Source organism: Lampris incognitus, chromosome 14 (genome assembly GCF_029633865.1).
Source record: "Lampris incognitus isolate fLamInc1 chromosome 14, fLamInc1.hap2, whole genome shotgun sequence".
Lineage (NCBI taxonomy): Eukaryota > Metazoa > Chordata > Actinopteri > Lampriformes > Lampridae > Lampris > Lampris incognitus.
In genome coordinates, this window is record NC_079224.1 from 10698832 (window position 1) to 10721350 (window position 22519).

At 40.8% G+C, this 22519-nt stretch overlaps 1 protein-coding gene across 1 annotated transcript; it reads left to right on the forward strand.

Annotated features, from left to right (window-relative positions):
- The first annotated feature begins 931 nt into the window (after window positions 1-931).
- On the forward strand, window positions 932-21282 carry LOC130124317 (zinc finger protein 182-like). Its single transcript, XM_056293777.1, is given in 9 exon segments — window positions 932-2123; window positions 2126-2222; window positions 9843-10006; window positions 14111-14284; window positions 14381-14554; window positions 14651-15754; window positions 15757-15834; window positions 17303-17338; window positions 21127-21282. Coding segments are annotated over 9 exon segments (3069 nt in total). The 3' UTR covers window positions 21177-21282.
- The last annotated feature ends 1237 nt before the right edge of the window (window positions 21283-22519 follow it).

Here is a 22519-nt window from a genome sequence, read left to right on the forward strand (position 1 = left end):
CTTAACATCATAAGAGACCATCATTTCATCCCTCTCCATAATGATGTCCCTCACCTTCTCCACAAAATCCATAGTGTTCTGAATGTGATGTTCATTACTGCCTACTAACAAGTTAAGAATAGTTGCAAGAAACGTAGAGATGTTATAGGTCACTGAGTTAATCACACAAACAATAGGTGGTAATGGTACATCCTGTTTATGTATCTTGGGTAAACCTTGCAGATTAGGTGTAGATTGGGTACCACAGATTGGGTATAATCTGTAGTAAAAATGTTGTCAATAGGGGGAAGCTACACCTAGACTCTGTGGTTTACCTAAAATACGTAAACAGGGTGTGCTACTACGGCCAAACATGAATAGCTATCGTGAATCAAATTTAACCTACCTCTGTAGATGCAAATAACAGCGTTGATTTTGTTTTTCCCTCTATCCAGACTTTGTACAATTATCTGATCAGCATCATGGTGAGCAGGAGAGGAGCCCCAGTCTGGCCAAGGAGGAACAACAGGAACTCTGGATCAGTCCACAGGAAGACCAACTTCCATTGCAGGAGGTAGCTGATACCTCTGAGTCCATATCTACTCCTCTTTGTGATGGAAATGATGATGGTAAAGATCAGCCTCTGCCCTCGCAACTCTACCAAACTCAGACAGAGGGAGACACAGAGCCCCCAGCTGTCCCCTCATTTGAACTGATACAAATGGATGTCAAAGAAGACAACTTTTTAATATCAGAACCAACAAGTGACCACCATACCCTCTCTAACTGCTGTCATGTAACTAAGAGTGAAGCTGACCATACCTGCAGTCGCCAAAACCGTGAGGAAGCGGGTTCAACTCAGAAAGCAACGCTGGAACCTCACAAAACGCCCTACAACAAATGCAAGATTTGTGGGAAAGTGCTTTATAATTTCGAAATTTTCAAAATTCATATGACATTTCACACAGGGGAAAGGCCTTTCAAATGCACCACTTGTGGGAGAGATTTTACCTGGAAGTATAACATGGAAAGGCATACAAGGACTCATGCAGGGGGAAAGCCATTCAGATGCAGCATATGCCGGAAAATGTTTACCCAGAAATCAAATTTTCAAACGCACGTAAGGACTCATACAGGGGAGAAGCCATTCAGATGCACCACGTGCGGTACAATGTTTAACCGGAAGTCACATTTACAAATGCACATAAGGACTCATATAGGGGAGAAGCCATTCAGATGCACCACATGCGGGAAAATGTTTAACTGGAAGTCACATTTGCTAACGCACGTAAGGACTCATACAGGGGAGAAGCCATTCAGATGCCCCACGTGCGGGAAAATGTTTAACCGGAAGTCACATTTGCAAAGGCACGTTAGGACTCATACAGGGGAGAAGCCATTCAGATGCCCCACGTGCGGGAAAATGTTTAACCGGAAGTCACATTTGCAAAGGCACGTTAGGACTCATACAGGGGAGAAGCCATTCAGATGCACTACGTGCGGGAAAATGTTTAACCGGACGTCACATTTGCAAACGCACGTAAGGACTCATACAGGGGAGAGGCCATTCAGATGCACCACGTGCGGGAAAATGTTTAACCGGAAGTCACATTTGCAAATGCACATAAGAATTCATACAGGGGAGAAACCATTCAAATGCACCACATGCGGGAAAATGTTTACCCGGAAGTCAAGTTTACAAGTGCATGTACGGACTCATACAGGGGAGAAGCCATTCAGATGCACCACATGCGGGACAATGTTTACCCACAAGTCAAATTTAAAAATGCATGTAAGGACTCATACAGGGGAGAAGCCATTCAGATGTACAACGTGCGGGAAAATTTTTCTCCACAAGTCAAATTTACAAAAGCATGTAAGGACTCATACAGGGGAGAAACCATTCAAATGCACCACCTGTGGGAAAATGTTTACCCTCAAGTCAAATTTACAAACGCACGTAAGGACTCATACAGGGGAGAAGCCATTCAGATGCACCACGTGCTGGAAAATGTTTGCCCAGAAGTCAAGTTTACAAATGCACATAAGGACTCATACAGGGGAGCAGCCATTCAGATGCACCACGTGTGGTAAAATGTTTACCCACAAGTCAAATTTACAAAGGCACGTAAGGACTCATACTGGGGGATGCCCTTCAGGTTCTGTGACTGTGGAAATGGGTTCAGCTCAAAATGGCATATCAAACAACATGTCATGATCCACAAAGGTGAGAGGCCTCACAGGTCGCTGTAAAAAGAAGTTAACTGACTATTTATCTTAAATATTTATAATCATATTATATCGCAGCATATGTCAAGAGGTTAAATTGAAGCATTATAAGGGTGCAACTGCACAAACAAGACATGGTGCCATTTATGATCATTTTGTCAATATGGTCCAAAACGACTGTGCAACAATAAGATCAATACTTTTATATTGAAGGGCTTTTTTTTTCTTTTGTTACAAACGAACTTAGACTGTAGCCATGCCTTGCAGCTCCATTTCATTGGAGTCATGGTGATCCAGACTTTAAACAGGGTGTGACACCATAGTGTCAGATTGTTGATACTTTTCCAAGATGGTCATTATGACCGTTTTTGGGTTTTCAAAGTTTAATAATTTGTTTAAAAAAAAAAGGATACAGACCTGCCGCCCCCTCCGTTCTCCTAAAATTGCATATATTTGCATTTAGATTTAGTTTTAGATAAATTGCACAAAAAAGTTATGCCAAGATCCACCTAAAACAACCACGAGCGGTCAAAATGACCTCTCCTAATTTGCGCATAATCGTGCTCATCATGTTACTATTTATTACGTGTTTTGGTCACATCATTTCTTTCGCGAAGTTCATTGCTCTGTCCTAGAAACATACTAGCATTATCCGGGGCAGAGAAATAGTCTAAATTGGATTTTTGATTATTGCTAACAGTCTGGGTACAGGTGCCGTTTCAGACGCACCATGGCTACCACCGAGGCATTGCAGTATTTACAGGCATTGGACAGCGGCCATTTTAAATTATTTGAAAAATAGTATTAAAAGTTTTGAAAATGTTAAATTTGGTGTCAGTTGGTTTCTTAACAGACATGCTAACATACACAATGCATTAATATCTCATTTGGGTATTTATTTTGGCAGAATATAGTGTTTAAAAATCCATGGTGCTTTTAGTTAGGAGTGAAATCCCAGTCACTTTAGTGTTAAGGAGGAAGAACCATAGTAATTAAACAGAAACTGCAATCATGTTATTTGATCATTTAATTGTGTATAATCTAACATGCCATGTTTTGTTAATCTGACCTTCTAAATAGAGATTTTCCACATTCTGAAATACGTTCCATACAAAAATGAAAACTGGGCAGTCAGTCTATTTCATTTGTTCTTTTAACCGAAGATGTTTACTGTATTCCTTATAGAATTATCTTTTGAAAAATTGCCAAACAGAGCTCCCTATATGTCACATGAAGTCACCTTTAAGGTGGAACGGAACATACGAGTAAGAAGCTGTTGAATAAGAAGCCAAGTTCAGCCTCATTATGAAATGCTCTCTCCCAAGTAGGTCTAATCTAAATTTCAATTGCCTTCATTTGCACGAAGGTCTTGCCTTTTTTTCCCCTCCCATCATCAGTCTTGTGGGGCTGCAAATGTAGTAGAGAACTCAGGGTTTGGGTTTGCTCTGCAAGGACTCAGATAGGATCTCCAGTTCTCAATGGACAATCACATTTCCATGTTTAAAGCCAAATTTTTTTGGAGTGTTGTTAAGGCGATTCTAACAAAAACAAACAAATTCAATTCATCGAAGCCTTTTTTTTTTATTCATCTTAACTGAATGGCTTTTTAGAGAAACTAAATTTAGGAATCGGATTATTGAATCAGCCCTCACTGTAAACGTAACTTACTCAAAGTTTTCCTGCAGTAATAGAGCCTATGTGCTGTAAATGCAGCCAGGAGGTTTTTGTATAGCCTGATTAATAAAATGATCTTAATTGGATAATTATAATGGGTTTTTTTGCGCTGTTTTTTTTTCTTTTTCTTTTTTTGTATTTGTTTTTGTTTTTGTTGAAAACCAAAATCTGTCAAGATGCGTCAAGTTTTGGGTGTCTTTCTTTCCGTTTTGGTGTCTCAGCGGTCACGCGACTCGAACGTGAAAAACCTTGAGGCCTAAATTATTAAAATGTTAATTTATGTCATTCTTCTAATGATAATTTAATAACTCATGGAGACACTAGGTTAACGTGACTATAACTTTTTTACAGAACTCTTTTTTTTTTTTTTTTTACTTCCAGGTTATGACTTCCGGTGAAGATGGCACTGTGAGTAGACGTGTGATCTGCAGCAGAAGTTCGGTGAAGGCAATTCTCTCAAACTTCTACACTTTAAATAACAGTTTGTATAGCAAAAGATTTAACTATGTTATCCTAAGGAACTAATCTCAATGATATGCTAATAACTACACGTCACTGGACGGGGCTTCAAGTTTTCGACTGCCAAAGTCTGTCTACATTCAACTAAGCTAGCTAAGATGTCCACCCAAGCAGCCAAAAAATTGAGGAATGCTCCGTCAACTGCCGAACCAACCCTGATTGAAGTGCAAAATAACATCATACAAATCCTCCCTGGGAAAATCAATGAAAGAGCAGATCAACTCAAAGGGATGATCAAGAAGAACTCCACTGAAATTGAGAACATGAGTGAGGCTCTTAACTCACCTAACAGAGAGGTCATGGAATTAAGGAAGGAAAGCTACTACTACTACTTTCGGCTCCTCCCGTTAGGGGTCGCCACAGCGGATCATCCATTTCCATCTCTTCCTGTCTCCTGCATCTTCCTCTGTCACACCAGCCACCTGCATGTCCTCCCTCACCTCATCCATAAACCTCCTCTTTGGCCTTCCTCTTTTCCTCTTCCCTGGCAGCTCCATATTCAGCATCCTTCTCCCAATATACCCAGCACCTCTCCTCTACACATGTCCAAGCCATCTCAATCTTACCTCTCTTGCTTTGTCTCCAAACTGTCCAACTTGAGCAGTCCCTCTAATATAATCATTCCTAATCCTGTCCTTTTTTGTCACTCCTAATGAAAATCTTATCATCTTCAACTCTGCCACCTCCAGCTCCACCTCCTGTCTTTTCATCAGTGCCACCGTCTCCAAACCATATAACATAGCTGGTCTCACAACCATCTTGTAAACCTTCCTTTTAACTCTTGCTGGTACCCTTCTGTCGCAAATCACTCCTGACTCTCTTCTTCAGCCACTCCACCCTGCCTGCACTCTCTTCTTCACCTCTTTCCTGCACGCCCCGTTACTTTGGACAGTTGACCCCAAGTATTTAAACTCATATGCCTTCGTCACCTCTACTCCTTGCACCTCACCTCTACTCCTTGCACCTCACCTCCACCTCTTCAGGCTCTCCTCAACCTGCACTCTACTCTTGCTACAGATCAGAATGTCATCCACAAACATCATCATCCGCGGAGACTCCTGTCTGATCTCGTCTGTCAACCTGTCCATCACCATTGCAAACAAGAAAGGGCTCAGAGCCGATTCTTGATGTAATCCCACCTCCACCTTGAACCCATCTGTCATTCCAACCGCACACCTCACCATTGTCACACTTCCCTCATACATGTCCTGCACCACTCCTACATACTTCTCTGCAACTCCCAACTTCCTCATACAATACCACACCTCCTCTCTTGGCACCCTGTCGTTTGCTTTCTCTAAATCCATAAAGACACAATGTACGTAACTCCTTCTGGCCTTCTCTATACTTCTCAATCAACATTCTCAAAGCAATCATCACATCTGTAGTGCTCTTTCATGGCACAATATTAGACAATATTTCGATAGAGGTAAATAAAATAAATGATGACTTTAGAGATTTTTGTGAAAAGGAGATATCTTTATCTGAAAATGTTGAGTGTATTAAATGCCTTAAAGATAACAAATCCCCAGGTAATGAGGGTCTGACAGGGGAATTTTATAAAAACCTTCACCTCAACACTTGCACCTTTCTTACTAGCCATGTTTAGAGAATCTATTCAAAGAGCTTCCTACTACACTAAAGCAAGGGGTCATTACATTAATTCCCAAGACAAAGATAAACTACACATTGAAAATTGGAGACCTATTAGTCTACTTAACAATGATGGTAAATTATTTGCTTTAGTTTTTGCTAAGAGACTAAAACAAGGATTAAATCAGCTAATAGATGAGCAATCCTGGTAAATGCAAAGGAGACGTGTTAGTGATAACATTCGTTTGATACTGGATATGATAGATTATAATAATTAATACCTGATGAAAGTTTTATTTTGTTTCTTGTCTTCTACAAGGCTTTTTATACAATTGCTGCACGTTTTGCAGGTCATTCCTACAGAGCAGGGATAGGTAACATGGACAGTGAAGCATGGTGGTAGCAGCATCATGCTGTGGGGATGTTTTTCAGGGGCAGGAACTGGGAGACTAGTCAGGATCGAGGGAAAGATGAATGGAGCAAAGTACAGAGAGATCCTTGATGAAAACCTGCTCCAGAGCGCTCAGGACCTCAGACTGGGGCAAAGGTTTACCTTTCAACACGACAACGACCCTAAGCACACAGCCAAGACAACGAAGGAGTGGCTTCGGGACAAGTCTGTGAACGTCCTTGAGTGGCCCAGCCAGAGCCCAGACTTGAACCCCATTGAACATCTCTGGAAAGACCTGAAAATAGCTGTGCAGCGACGCTCTCCATCTCAGAGCTCGAGAGGATCTGCAGAGAAGAATGGGAGAAATACCCCAAATATAGGTGTGCCAAGCTTGTAGCTTCATACCCAAGAAGACTTGAGGCTGTAATCGCCGCCAAGGGTGCCTCAACCAAGTACTGAGTAAAGGGTGTGAATACTTATGTACATGCAATATTTCAGTTTTTTGTTTTTAATAAATTTGCAAAAATTTCTACAAAACCCTGTTCGCTTTGTCATTATGGGGTATTGTGTGTAGATTGATGAGAAAAAAAGGAATTTAATCCATTTTGGGATAAGGCTGTAACATAAAATGTGGGGAAAGTGGAGGGGTGTGAATACTTTCTGGATACACAATTTGAGGCCTCATAGATCCTTTATCTGGAATAATAAGGATATTTTATGTATGATAATTGAATTTTGCTAGTTGGTCAGTTGATAAATAGAAATGGTGAGTTACTGTCATGTTCAGAATTTCGTCAAAAATGTAAGATACCAATCACACCCAAAGAATATGCTATTATTTTTGATGCAATTCCCATGGGTTCTCTTCAGCTTTTAAAGAGTTGTAACCTTACATAAATGAACATTATTGGCTTTAGGCAAATCTTTATTGGAGATATTGATATTCGCAATAAAATATGCAGTAACAGACACATCAGAAACTCTTTGGACTGTGTTACACCTCCTGCAGCAAGATTCCTTTGGTTTTCTGTCATGAGGGATTTACAGTGGGGGAAAGCTTGTTGCATTCTAAACTATTATTGTATTAACAACAAGGTGAAAGAAGTATCCTTCAAGATCTTACATCGAATTTACCCTGCTAAAGAAGTCTTGGAAAGATTTAAGCTAAATATGGACTCCACTTGTGTTTTTGGTTTTTTTTTGGTTTTTTTTTTTAATTCAGGTAGAGACATCTATAGCTCTGACAACGACTCCAAAGAGGATATATTCTGAGTCTCATCACCAGCCGGTCAGGCTAGCTTGGTCTAGTCAGAAAGACATGAACTGATGAAGCCTTTTGGATGAGAGGTGAAACGTCTTCACGGATATATACCAAGTCCAGTTGCACTTGATTCAACTCCTTTGGTTGACCATGAAAACTATATTTCATTTGTTTTTTCACTGTGTCCATTCAAAGGTATTTTGGATTGATATGCAAGACTTTATAAATGGAGGAAAAATTGGTACTAATTTCCAGATAAATGTATTTGATGTGGTGTTATATTTTGCGATTTACGGGATGGACCGTAATATTACCTTATTAATTCAGCTTTTGATTATTCTTGGTAAATTCCACATCCACAAATCCAAACGGTCTGACTCCAAACCCTGCTTTCTTTGATTTGTTGTTGAATCCAGCAATACGTCACCTTCACTGAAAATGAGAAAAACAAAAAAGCTGTAAAGGCTTTTGAGTACATTTTATTTGAACTCTGAGAGGACTTAAAACGAGCGGACTTTGAGCTCCCCTTGTCTGTACAATTTTTTTTCCTTCTGCAGGACAATTGTATACCTGTTTGTTGTAAATAAAAACTTTTTGGAAAGAAAGAAAAAGACTTCCAGGTTCCATCCCCGGAGCGGAGAGAGTGCCCTGTACAGGTAAGGAAGATTGACAGAACTTATTAGAATGGCCATATAGCACAACTCCGATCTGCTCTGTTCTATTCTACCCCAAGATAAAGGCCATTGCTAAGAAATACAGAAAGACGTCAGCACAGGTGACAAAGAATAACTCTAGGATTATATTATTTAGATATATATGTATATATAGTGGCTGTTGGGTAAAAAACATGTGTCTGCTATTTTTTTCAGTAATATTTTATTGGAAGGAACATTGGGTGAAAAAATACAATGGAAATGGAAATAATTGTCCCTTCATGTTTTGGTAATCCCCAGCCCCTTTGATTGGTAGGTAACACTGTGGGAGCAGCAAGAGAATCATATACCACACCATTGCCAGTTGTCACATAACACGGTGACAGGGGGGGAAAAACGACTCTTCCAAATGTTGCCCTGTTAATCTGTTACCCAGAAATTTGATGTGTGCAGTGGCCTTGATACAGAGGAAGGAATTAAAGTCGCTAGAATATCAAACATCCCAGGTCAGTATGTACAATTAGGGCATGGCAAGCCACTGTACATATACCGATGGAATCGGCCACCATGAGGGCCAAGATCAATAACCTCTGATTTGCTTAAAGACAGCACACACTCACATGTGACCACAGTAAGAATCTGATTTGCATGTCACAACCAATGTAAGTGAAGGAGTTGATGAGTTTGAGAAAGTTTGGTTCAGGTAAGGGAAATAAAGTGATCTTATGACTGGTGATTGGATGTATTGGGATGGTGATATGTGTACAATGACGGTTGTGCCAACCCCGGCCGTAGCCCAGCTCCACTAGGAGTATAACCCAACACCACGTGTCAAGCAAAAACATCCAGTGGACAGATTCAGGGCCGTGGGGTCACTCGGTGTTCACAAGACCGCATGTGGGAGAGTAGGGGAGAAGGAATGCAATGCTCACCTCAAATGTAAGCATATAGAGGCCCATTTCAGAGCACTTTTATGGGAAAACGGACTGTGCATTTAGTACAGAGCAGTAAATTCAACTTGAGGGGATGGGGACATTTCTCCTCAGTTAACCACTGGGAGAATCGGAGAAATACCCCAAATATAGCAGTTAACCACCAGACTACCAGTTAACCACCAGACTACCAGTTAACCACCAGAGATGCAAGGACTGCCACAAATATTATGAGCTACAGATAATTATGATGTGGAGTTAGTTAAATCAAATTGTACGTTTATTTTTCTGAGAAGTGCACCAAGAGGCCCTTTATATAGAATAAACAGCAAATCCTTGTCCGTGGAGAGCAGCATTGCGTTTTATAGTGTACAGCCTGCCGGAAACTTTTCAGAATAAAAAGAGGAGATAATCAATCCCTTGTTCGCACTTTGGCTCAGTAGGTGGCGGTAGTGCGCTTTTTCTGATTAATGTCAACCGTTTTTAAACTTCGAGTGGAAGACAGAAAACCAGCCAGCTGCCAATAGAAAACCGAGAAAACCAGCTAGGCGAGACGTCGTGCCGCTGGAGTTCAACTGGTTTTCCTTCCCCGTTGAGTTTACCATGTCCAGGACAAACCTGCTGAGATCGTTCGTCGTCGAGCGACTAACAGCAGCAGCTGAGGAGATATTAGGAGCTTTCGAGAGGACGATAGAGGAGTATGAGGACGAGAGAGATCGACAGAGGAGACTGCTGGACATGGTGTTGAAGCCCAGGATCACGTTACACAGAATAGGTTGGTAACACCAAGTTTCCGTGTGTGTCGTCCATTATCAAAACATTCTTGCATTCCTTCTTTCAGTTTTATTGCATTGTTTATTTGCTACGGGAATTAACACAGATCTCTGTGACTGTAATAGTTGTTGTTTCTTCTCCTTCTCCTTCTTCTTCTTCTTCTTCTGCGTCCTCCTTTTTTAACAAATCTTTATTGATACAATTGGTTTAGCATACAGAGGACGGTGTACAGAACGAACATGCATAAAAGAGCCAGGGGTACACTACATTCCAGTACGTAAAGATATTAAAAGACATGCATATATTAAACGTTTTGACAGCCTTTTTGCTCGCAGAAGATATTGTTCAATCTCTTTCAAGAAAACAACAAAAAAAAACTTTGTTTGTGAATTTGCTTTTGTGAATAAAAAAATGTTGCCAATATTATTAATAGATTTATTATGAAAAAAATATGTGTCACTTTTTTGGGGTTGTTTAAAGAAACCAAATACTACGTTGTCCCATAATAAAACGAAGTCTGAAGAGATGATCAGTGACAGATCTGCAAAGGTCTTGCCTGCATTTCTTGGTGTGAGAGCAGTGCCCAAACAGGTATAACACTGTTTCTGGCTGTTCATCACAGGAAGAACAGGTCACCTGAACGACTCTTTTAAATTTCTGCATGTAGTGATTGGCGGGATGATATTTATGAATGATTTTAAAGGGAACCTCTTTAATATTATTAGTGATTAGGCACTTACATGGAAGCATCCCGACCTTTTTTCCCTCTCTCTCTCTCTCTTCTTCTACTGCTTCTGCTTCTTCAGTTTTTTCCCTGCCTCCCAGGGGTGCTGTAGAGGGTCGCTGTGCTGTAGTTTATATCCATCAACAGGCTAACGAGAATAACGCCTCTGAGCCAATTTTTCAAACTGTGCAGAGACTTCAGTCACTATCTCCATCAGGTGCGGCATGGGTCTGCATGGTTTCGTGCTTGTTTATTTATCATTCATCCATCCATTATCTTAACTGCTTCTCCTGCTCTCAGGGTTGCGGGCATGCTGGAGCCTATTCCAGCAATTATTGGGCGGCAGGCAGGGAGACACCCTGGACAGGCCACCATCACAGGCCGACACACACACACACACACACACACACACACACACACACACACACACACACACACACACACACACACACACACACACACACACACACACACACACACACACACATTCATCCCTAGCGACAATTTAGTACAGCCAATTCACCTGACCTACATATCGTTGGACTGTGGGAGGAAACCGGAGCCCCTGGAGGAAACCCACGCAGACACGGGGAGAACATGCAAACTCCACACAGAGGACGACCTGGGATGACCCACCAAGGTTGGACTACCCTGGGGCTCGAACCCAGGACCTTCTTGCCCTGAAGCGACTGCGCTAACCACTGCACCACCATGCCACCTTGTTTATTTATTTGAGGGGATATTTATGTTGCACAGTCCTAATGTGAAGCGGAAAGCTGCTAATAGGAATACAAGTATAGTGAAGTTCAAGTACAGTTAATTTTCTAAATGCTGCATCTTAATGTATGTTTATTTTGTTATATTATTTTATTTATTGGAGAGAACATTTATTTTGAGTTACTTTTAAGTAAATTTTATTTTTTGTATTAGTTGGTTGGGATGGCACGGTGGTGCAGTGGTTAGCGCGGTCGCCTCATAGCAAGAAGGTGCTCGGTTTGAACCCTGGGATAGTCCAACCTTGGGGGTCGTCCTCTGTGTGGAGTTTGCATGTTCTCCCCATGTCTCTGTGTGGCTTTCCTCCGGGTGCTCCGGTTTCCTCCCATAGTCCAAAGACATGTAGGTCTGGTGAATCTTCCATATTAAATTGTCCCTAGATGTGAGTGTGTGTGTGTCTGCCCTGTTATAGACTGGCGGCCTGTCCAGGGTGTCTCCCCTTCTGCTGCACAAAGACTGCTGGGATAGGCTTCAGCATCCCCGCGACCCTGAGTAGGTTAAGCGGTTTGGATAATGGATGGATGGATTAGTAGGTTGCAACCAGTTGTAACAGTATTGACAGACCAAACCCTAGTTTGTTCAGTAAACCACTGGTAATAAAAAGAAAAAAGGAGGCAATTTCAATGTTTTTTTTTCCCTAAACCATAGTATGGTTGGGCTAACTGACAATAAGAAGAGTGACACTAGAAGTGCTCACTTCAGATCAAGTCCTGACACAAGAACTTAACAGGTTTTCCTCCAGATTCGACATACATGATTTTAGCAGTGAAACAGCTATTTTAAAAATACTCATATTGAAACCCAGTCACCTGGCCACTCCTTTTAATGTCCACACTGCCGTGATACTTTAAAGCATTGTAAAACCAGAACAAGTGCTGGCCCTGATAATATTTGTATTTGAATGCTCATCCACTCTGCAGAACAACTAGCCCCTATCAAAGAAAAGTTGAATCATTTCATCGGGATACAATGTGTATCGATGGATATGTTTTATCACTCATCTAAGTGACCTCTTCATTCTAAACTGACTGCAGGTATTCCACCCTGATAAACAATACAGTTGCATAACGACTGAAACCAACGATCAGTTTCATATGCAAATATGGGCATGACCATTAATTTAAGTTTCAATGGCCATGTGTACTATTCAGAGATGGGTTTGGGAATGTTTGCAATCGCAACATTGTAACATGGCGACAGATGTACTCTTAGCCTCCCCGCCCTTGGTTCAGAGATGGTCGTTCCCTCTTCACATAGATGGCCCCTTTGACGACCCGTTCAAACCAGCGTTCCTCCCTACCAAGGAGGTGCACATCCTCATCATCTGTCGCAGCCTGCTTTGGGGTTTGAAAGCAACTGAGATATGGTGTTTGGAAAATATGCATCTCAACTTTTCTGACACTCCTGACACATACGGAATCACCACTGGTTTATACTTACATAGCCTTGGTCCTTCTCTTCTAATGTCCTCTCTCCTCTCGATTGGCTGGTGCACTGTTTGAGCGTCTTCCTGGCTTTCACAAATGTCTAGTTAGGATAACAACACTTAACCAGGGCATGTTTAATGTGGGATTTCTCCCCTTCCCTGGCCACTGTGTTGGTGGGGACGTTATCAGCTTGGTGGTTCAGTGTCCTAATGACTCCTAGTTTGTGCTCCAGTGGATGATAAGAGTCAAACCTTCAGTACTGATCAGTAAATTTTGGTTTACGGTAAACATCAACAATCAAATGTCCCCATCATCAATCGCAATTTCACAGTCTAAGAAGACTAACCTGTCGTTTTTCGCATAATCCCTGGTGAACTTGATGTGGTTGTCCACAGAGTTAATGTAATCAGTGAAATGCCGTACATCCGGAGATTTAATTTTAACCCAGGTGTCATCCATAAATTTGAACCAATGGCTATGTGGTGTCCTGGATAGGACATCAGAGCCCTCATTTCCATTTACCCCATGTACAAGTTGGCCACTATAGGTGAGACTAGGGAACCATAGCACACCCATGCTTCTGCCAATAGTACTGCCCCCTATATGTGAAGTACATGGACTGCAGGCACAGCTTCAGGAGCAGAAACTCTTGGTCAGTGTTAAGGGTGGTCTTATTGCTAAGGGTGGGGTCGTTTTGTAATATCATATGGACTACCTCCACTGCATAATTAACAGGAACGCACATAAAGAGAGAATTAACATCATAAGAGACCATTGTTTCATTCCTCTCCATAATGATGTCCCTCACCTTATCCACAAAATCCATGTGAATGTAATGTTCATTACTACCTACCAACAAGTTAAGAATAGATGCAAGAAACATAGAGATGCTATAGGTCACTGAGTTAATCATACAAACAATAGGCTGTAATGGTAATCCTGTGTATGTGTCTTAGGTAAACCATACAGATTAGGTGTAGTTTGGGTACCACAGATTGGGTATAATCTGTGGTAAAAATTCTGACAATAGGGGGAAGCTATACCTAGTCTCTGTGGTTTACCAAAGATACATAAACAGGATGTGCTACTACGGCCAAACTTGAATAGGTATCCTGAATCAAATTTAACCTACCTCTGTAGATGCAAATAACAGCATTGATTTTCTTTTCCCTCTATCCAGACTTTGTACAGTTATCTGATCAGCAGCATTGTGAGCAGGAGAGGAGCCCCAGTCTGGCCAAGGAGGAACAACAGGAACTCTGGATCAGTCCACAGGAAGAACAACTTCCATTGCAGGAGGGAGCTGATACCTCTGAGTCCATATTAACTCCTCTTTGTGATGGAAATGATGATGGTAAAGATCAGGCTCTGCCCTCGCAACTCTACACAAATTTAACCTATCTGTGTAGATACAAATAACAGCATTGAGTTTGTTTTTCCCTCTATCCAGACTTTGTACAGTTATCTAATCAGCAGCAAGGTGAGCAGGAGAAGAGCCCCAGTCTGGCTAAGGAGGAACAACAGGAACTCTGGATCAGTCCACAAGAAGACCAACTTCCATTGCAGGAGGTAGCTGATACATCCGAGTCCAGATTTACGCCTCTTTGTGATGGAAATGATAATGGTAAAAATCAGCCTCTGCCCTCGCAACTCTACACAAATTTAACCTACCTCAGTAGACGAAAATAACAGCATTGTATTTCTTTTTCTCACTATCCAGACTTTGTACAGTTATCTAATCAGCAGCATCATGAGCAGGAGAAGAGCCCCAGACTGGCCAAGGAGGAACAACAGGAACTCTGGATCAGTCCACAAGAAGACCAACTTCCATTGCAGGATGTAGCTGATACCCCTGAGTCCATATTTACTCCTCTTTGTGATGGAAATGATCATGGCAAAGATCAGCCTCTGCCCTCGCAACTCTACCAAACCCAGACAGAAGTAGACACAGAGCCCCCAGCTGTCAACTCATTTGAACTGATACAACTGGATGCCAAAGAAGACAACTTTTTAATATCAGAACCCACAAGTGACCAGCATACCCTCTCTAACTGCTGTCATGTAACTAAGAGTGAAGCTGACCATACTTGCAGTCACCAAAATTGTGAGGAAACAGGTTCAACTAGGAAAGCCAGGCTGAAACCTCACAAAAAGTCCTACAACAAGTGCAAGATTTGTGGGAAAGTGTTTTATAATTTGAAAATTTTCAAAATTCACATGACATTTCACACAGGGGGAAAGCCTTTCAAATGCACCACTTGTGGGAGAGAGTTTTCCTGGAAGTATAACATGGAGAGGCATACAAAGACTCATGCAGGGGAGAAGCCATTTGACTGCACCACGTGCGGGAAAATGTTTACCCAGAAGTCAGATTTACTAAGGCATGTAAGGACTCATACAGGGGAGAAGCCATTCAGATGCACCACATGCGGGAAATTGTTTACCCAGAAATCAGATTTACTAAGGCACGTAAGGACTCATACAGGGGAGAAGCCATTCAGATGCACCACGTGCGGGAAAATGTTTACCCAGAAGTCAGATTTACTAACACACGTAAGGACCCATACAGGGGAGAAGCCATTCAGATGCACCGTGTGCGAGAAAATGTTTACCCAGAAGTCAAATTTTCAAAGGCACTTCAGGACTCATACAGGGGAGAAGCCATTCAGATGCACCACGTGCTGGAAAATGTTTACCCATAAGTCAAATTTTCAAACGCACTTAAGGACTCATACAGGGGAGAAGCCATTCAGATGCACCAAGTGTGGGAAAATGTTTACCCACAAGTCAAATTTACAAAGGCACATAAGGACTCATACAGTGGAGAGCCATTCAGGTGCTGCGATTGTAGAAATGGGTTCAGCTCAAAATGGCATCTCAAACGACATGTCATGATCCACACAGGTGAGAGGCCTCACAGGTCATTGCAAAAAGAAGTTAACTGACTATTCATCTTAATTATTTACAATCATTTTATATTGCAACATATGTCAGGGGGTTAAATTGAATAAGTATAAGGGTGCAACTGCACAAACAAGACATGGTGCCCTTTATGATCTTTTTGTCAATCTGGTCCAAAACGACTGTGCAACAATAAGATCAATACTTTTATATTGACTGTAGCCATTCCTCACAGCTCCATTTCATCGGAATCATGGTACAGACTTATACAGAGTGTGACAACATAGTGTAGGATTGTTGCTACTTTTTGATGTTGAGGAGGAAGAACCATAGTAATTAAGCAGAAAGTGCAATCACATTGCATTATGACCATATAATCACACATGCTATGTTCAGAGGGTCCTAATAAAGAAATGCTACAGCTACTTTTTTTTTTAATTCAGGATTTTGGTAGTAGGTAGAACAATGGTAAGTAAGCAGAAAGTGCAATCGCATTATTTGATCATTTAATTATATATTGTTTAACATGCCATGTTTTGTTCATCTCATCTTCTAAATATAGATTTTCCACATTCTGAAATACGTTCCATACAAAAATGCAAACTGGACAGTCAGTCTATTTCCTTTTTTCTTTTGACTGAAGACGTTTACTGTTCCTTATAGAATTGTCTTTTGAAAAATTACTAAACAGAGCTTCCTATAGGCCACATAACGCCACCTTTAAGGTGGAACGGAACATATGGGTAAGAAGCTGTTGAATAAGAACCAAGTTCAGCCTCATTATGAAATGCTCTCTCCAAAGTAGGTCTAATCTAAATTCTAATTGCGTTCATTTTACACGAAGGTCTCACCTTTTTCTTTTTCCTTCCATCATCAGTCTTGTGGGGCTGCAAACGTAGCAGAGAACTTGGGGTTTGGGTTTGCTCTGCAAGGACTCGGGATAGGATCTCCAGTTCTCAATGAACAATTACATTTCCATGTTTAAAGCTGAAAATTATTTGGAGTGTTTTTAAGGGGATTCTAACAAAAACCAATTCAATTCATCTTAACCAAATGGCTTTTCAGAGAAACTAAATTTAGGAGTCGGATTATTGAATCGGCCTTCACTGTAAACTTAACTTACTCAAACTTTTTCTGCAGTAATAGAGCCTATATGCTGTATATGCGGGCAGGAGGATTTTGTATAGCCTGACTACTAAAAAGGATCTCAGTTGGATATTAGATTTTATTTGCACTGTTTTGTGTTAAGTAATCAAAATAAAATCTGTCAAAGATGCGTCAAGTTTTCGCTGTCTTTTTTTCTGTTTTGGTGTCTGAGGTCACATGACCAGACATGAAAAACCTTTAGGCCTAAATAATTAAAATATTAATTTATGTCATTCTTGTAGTGATAATTTAATAACTCATAGAGACACTAGGTTAACGTGGCTATAACGTTTATACTGAACTCTGTGTTTTACTTATGTTCCAGGTTGCATCCCCAGAGCCGAGAAAGTGCCCTCTACAGGTGAGAAAGATTAACAGAACTTATTAGAATGACCATAGTATCTCACAACTCTGATCTGCTCTGTTCCATTCTACCCCAAGATAAAGGCCATTGCCAATAAATACAAAAAGATGCCAGCACAGGTGACAAAGAATAACTATATTATTATATTTTATTAGATATATATCAAATATATGTATATATATGTGGTTGTCAGGTGAAAAACATGTACCTGCATTTTTTTCCCAATAATATTTTATTGAAAGGAACTGGGTTACAAAAAACAAAAATAAAATGGAAATGGAAATCACTATCCCTCCATATTTTGGTAATCCCCAGCCCCCTCTAGTGGTGGATATAGTAACACTGTAGGACCATCAGACATTGCAGTAAGAGAATTATATACCACACCATTGCCAGTTGTTATGTAAGATGGTGACAGGGAAAATAACAAACTCTCTTTCCTCTTTCCCGAATGTTGCCCTGTTAATCTTTTAGCCATACATTTAATGTGTGCATTGGGCTTGATACAGAAGAAGGAATTAAAGTCACTAGAATATTAAGCATCCCAGGTCAGTATGCACAGTTAGGGCATGGCAAGCCACTGTACATATATCGATGTGATCTGCTGCCATCAGTGCCAAGATCAATAACCTCCGATTTGCTTAAAAATAGCACACACTCACATGTCACCACAGCACATGTTCATGCAAGAATCTGATTTGCATGTCACAGCCAATGTAAATGAAGGAGTTGATGAGTTTGAGAAAGTTTGTTTCAGGTAAGAGAAAGACAGTGATCTTATGACTAGTGATTGGATGTTTTGGGATGATGATATGTGTACATTGACAGTTGTGCTGACCCCCGCCATAGCCCAGCTCAACTGGGAGTATAACTCAACACCACATGTGTCTAGCAAAAACGTGACATCCAGTGGAAGGATTTAGGGCCATGGGTCACTTGGTGTAGATGCCCATTTCAGAGCACTTTTATGGGAAAACGGACTGTGCATTTAGCACAGAGCAGCAAATTCAACTTGAGGGGGTGGGGAAATTTCCTCTCAGTTAACCATTCACTCACCAGAGTTGCAAGGAGTGCCACAAATGTTATGGGCTGCAGATTATTACGATGTGGGGTTAGTTAAAGGAGCTGAACTCCTCCATGTGACACCCAACACCACATACCGTCCATGTCAGGCATAATATCTGCTCAAACCAGAGGTAGTAATAGGTATAACACCAATGTTTAACAGTTTTCTGGCAGCAGGAGTCATTATCCCTTGTGCTCATTCACCAGTGAGGATGCCTTTCTTTCCAGTTAAAAAGATAAGGTTGGAGAATCAGCCAGCAGGGTGGTGATTCATGCAAGATTTACAAGCAAAATGCAGCAGTGTCCGTGTGCACCCAGACTCTCAGTATTGGTTTGCTTTCATGTTTCGGGGTAAAACATATATTTGGGCCAGGATGCCACAAGTTTATGTTGAGTTCCCAGCAGTCCCCTCGCAGGTTTTGTATGCAAGTCTGGAGAATTTAGGTCTTCCAGCTGGGAACGTGATGATACAGTATGTCAACGATTTGATGATCTGTTCATCAACAAAACAAGCTTGTGAGATTGGTTGCATTGCTAAAACATCTGACAGAGTAGGGCCACAAGTCCAGTTAATGTTATTTTTAGGGCTGACAGGCCACTGTTGACACTGGATCTGTGACTGCATCCCTGGAGGCTCCACTATTACCTATTACACAAGACCATGGACTAAAACCAACTGACAATGTGACGTAGACAAGAGCCTGCTGACGCAGCTCTCACTCAAATAAAACATTTTCAAACAAAACAAGTTTTTACTGGCCATGTGAGTTGAACCACACAGTATTGTGGAAGGTATCTAAATTTAAAACAACGATAGTTGTTCAATATAGTGTAGAGTTTCTGGCCATGCCTGCTAATTGCAGTAACGATATAGAATGTAAACCTATAACTGAATCAGAATACACCAATTGTATTGTAGCCAGGGTGTATTCAGCCCCATGGAAATTGCAAATACAACTGTTATTTTTATGTTTTACTGTATTGATCTAGGCCTGTATTCTATACTACATCTTTGACTCACAACTGTTCATTTACTTGGCCTACTCTGTGTGGGCATGCCCTGCCTGATGTTTCTTTGTGTGTAAAGGATCCCAGTTATGAAATCACATCAGACACTACTCTCTGTAATAGGACAGTAAAGATAACATTCAGTAAGCAACCCGCACTGCCTGAAAAGGTCTATTTGATTTGTGGTGATCAGGATTATAGCTGTTTCCCAAAAGAAACCCACAATCAGTGCTACTTTGCATTTTTGGTGCCCTTAATCAGACAGGCGTCTGCATCATAATTATGATCACTCCATCACAAAGCTAAGCATGCCTTATTTTTGTTTTACTTTGAGATACTTTATTAATCCACGTGGGGAAATTACACTCTGCATTTAACCCATCTTACCCGTGTAGCTAGGAGCAGTGGGCAGCCGCCGTGCAGCACCCGGGGGCCAACTCCAGTTATTTATGATGTTAGATGTGTAGCAACTGAAAATATAATGGTGTTGGTCTTTCTGTTAGCCTCAGAAGGTGGTGTATGTAAGGTGATCTCCACTGAATTCTGTGCATATATTACTAGCAACGATGCTGAAATATCCACATTGAAACATGATCCTGAACAAGGGCTAATAGATTTACATACTGTTCAATGGGTGGGATCGTGGGATCCCTTTCCCGATAGGTTTGGCCCCTTGGCATCTGTGGGTGCATCATTCATTTGTACCCTGATCGTGGGTATTATCCTGCTTCTTGTTATTGTTTTCATCATTACTTACTTGATTGAGTTGATCCATAAATATTGTTTTAAGACTGTACAAGTCAAATAGTCTCCTGATCCCTGGGTTACACCATACAATTATTATGATGATGATGATTTTAGCAAGTGTCTGCAGTGACCTCACTTGATAGAGTGGTTCCCCCAAATCCTTTCTTTTTATTCAGAGTTATGGGTTTCTTTTCCCTTTCCTTATGTTAATGCTTACTTAATTAATCTGTAACCAATCTACATAAATTATTTTTAAATAGTACAAATAATAAATGGGAGGTATATTCATAACACATGTATGTTATGAATATATCTCCCATTTATTATTTTATCATTAATCATTGTTTGAGATTACTGGGCCTATGTTGTGTTTTTAGATGGATTTTGAGCATTCACATAGGTTTTTCCCAAATGTCGACACTGAGTTTTTCACAGTGCTCAGATTATTGTAGGTAACTTCTCGAGTCTTTTATTTATTTCTAGTCAAGAGTGGGGTGAGATGTGTGGCTCGAGAGGACATGGGATAATTGTGACTTCTGTCTGACTGGTGAGTTTATATGGAGTGTGTTGATGTAAACCTGATGCACTTCAGTTGGCTTACAACTGACAGACAGGCCTCACAGTTATTCTGTGTGAGGTAAGATGTTCCCCAGGATCACTGTCATGTTCTCATGTGTTTTATCTAGACGATTTGTTGTTGATTAAAAGTAATCAAAAGGGGGGACTATGAGAGCAGTTCATCTTCATGATGTTTGCTTACTTTTAATCTTTGACTATGTATGACCTATACCTTGTTAAACTTTATTTTACATTGCTTAGATAGATGCTTAAAGTCCATGTGTAACAGAACAAAGGCAGTCTTATAAAGTGTCTTCTCCATGTGAACAAATAAAGGCCTATTGTTAACTGTTAGCTGATACAGACACATGTGAGCAACTCACTGAGTGTAGCAAGTCTGTACACAGTAACTGCAGAAATGGCCTTGGTGGGATGTGAGCTGGAAGACATGAGATAAGGAGGAGAAGAACAGACGACTGACCTAGAAGAGAGACTACTGTGCTGATCGGTGCACATTCAAGTATCTCGGCTTGTGTGTCTGTTCATGAACATATTAAAGTGTGAATACTGTAAGAGATTTTTGTCTCGCTCCTCATTTAATGTCAGCGTGGAATTAAATAATTGCCACGACATACACAATAAATACTACACTATACTGAATGCAGATTCCCTCCACTAAAAAAAGGCAGAAGAAATAATCAAGTTCTATGCACTATTAAATAGTACAAATACATGTCCATTTGAATTAATGAGAAGGGTTCAAATACAGAGAGGACAACAAAGTATCATCTTGTGTGATAAGACTTGAACATGATTAAATATACATTGCCTGCATGTTTAAATGTTCCAGAAGGTCCCATTTACCAAGTTTCCAGGCTGCTTCCACCCTGTAAGTATTCAGTTCTGATTTCCATTGGGGCCTACATATATGTCCATAAATACAATTTAGTCATTTCAATCACAGAGTACAGCAAATAAATTTTAAGTTGAAGGTCGTGTTTAATACACAGGGCACAGATACATATACAGTAATAAACTTTGCATTGTCAATGTAAGTTGTCCAACAACGATAAGATGAGACACCCAAATTGATAGATGAAGTGGAGGAGTACTGCTCTACAAACAATTCGAGGGGTCATCAGAGGAAATTTTCCTTTCATTTTTATTTTGGGGGGGGGGCGGCCAATTATCCCAATCTTCCAAGCTGTCCCGGTCGCTGCGTCACCCCCTCTGCCGATCCGGGGAGGGCTGCAGGCTACCACATGCCTCCTCCGGTAAATATGGACTCGCCAGCCGCCTCTTTTCACCTGACTGAGGAATTTGGCCAGGGGGACGTAGCACGTGGGAGGATCACGCTATTCCCCCCAGTTCCCCCTCCCCCCACATTCAAATTTAGTAATAATGTCTTTAGGCATAATTATTATAGACTGTCCAGTTTTGTTAAGTATAAAATTATCTATGTCCCTCCAAAACACAGATGAGGACGGGCAGTGACAAAACAAATGCAGAACCGTTTCTGGCTCAGCGCTACAAAAGGCACAATCAAGTTCTATGTCAGTAAATTTGGAAATTAATGCCTTACATGGATAGATGTGTAAAATTTTAAAATGGATTTCTCTCATTTTATTTGAGATACAGAATTGAAATGGGCACAACCAAGCCTTACGCCATTTTATGTCATCCGGTTGTGAATTCCAGAAAGGTTTCCCTCTGGGTGAAATCTTATTATAGTCATAAAGCACTTTTCTTATATATTTTTTGGTACATTTCATGTCTGTTAATTTCATTCCATTCACTTTT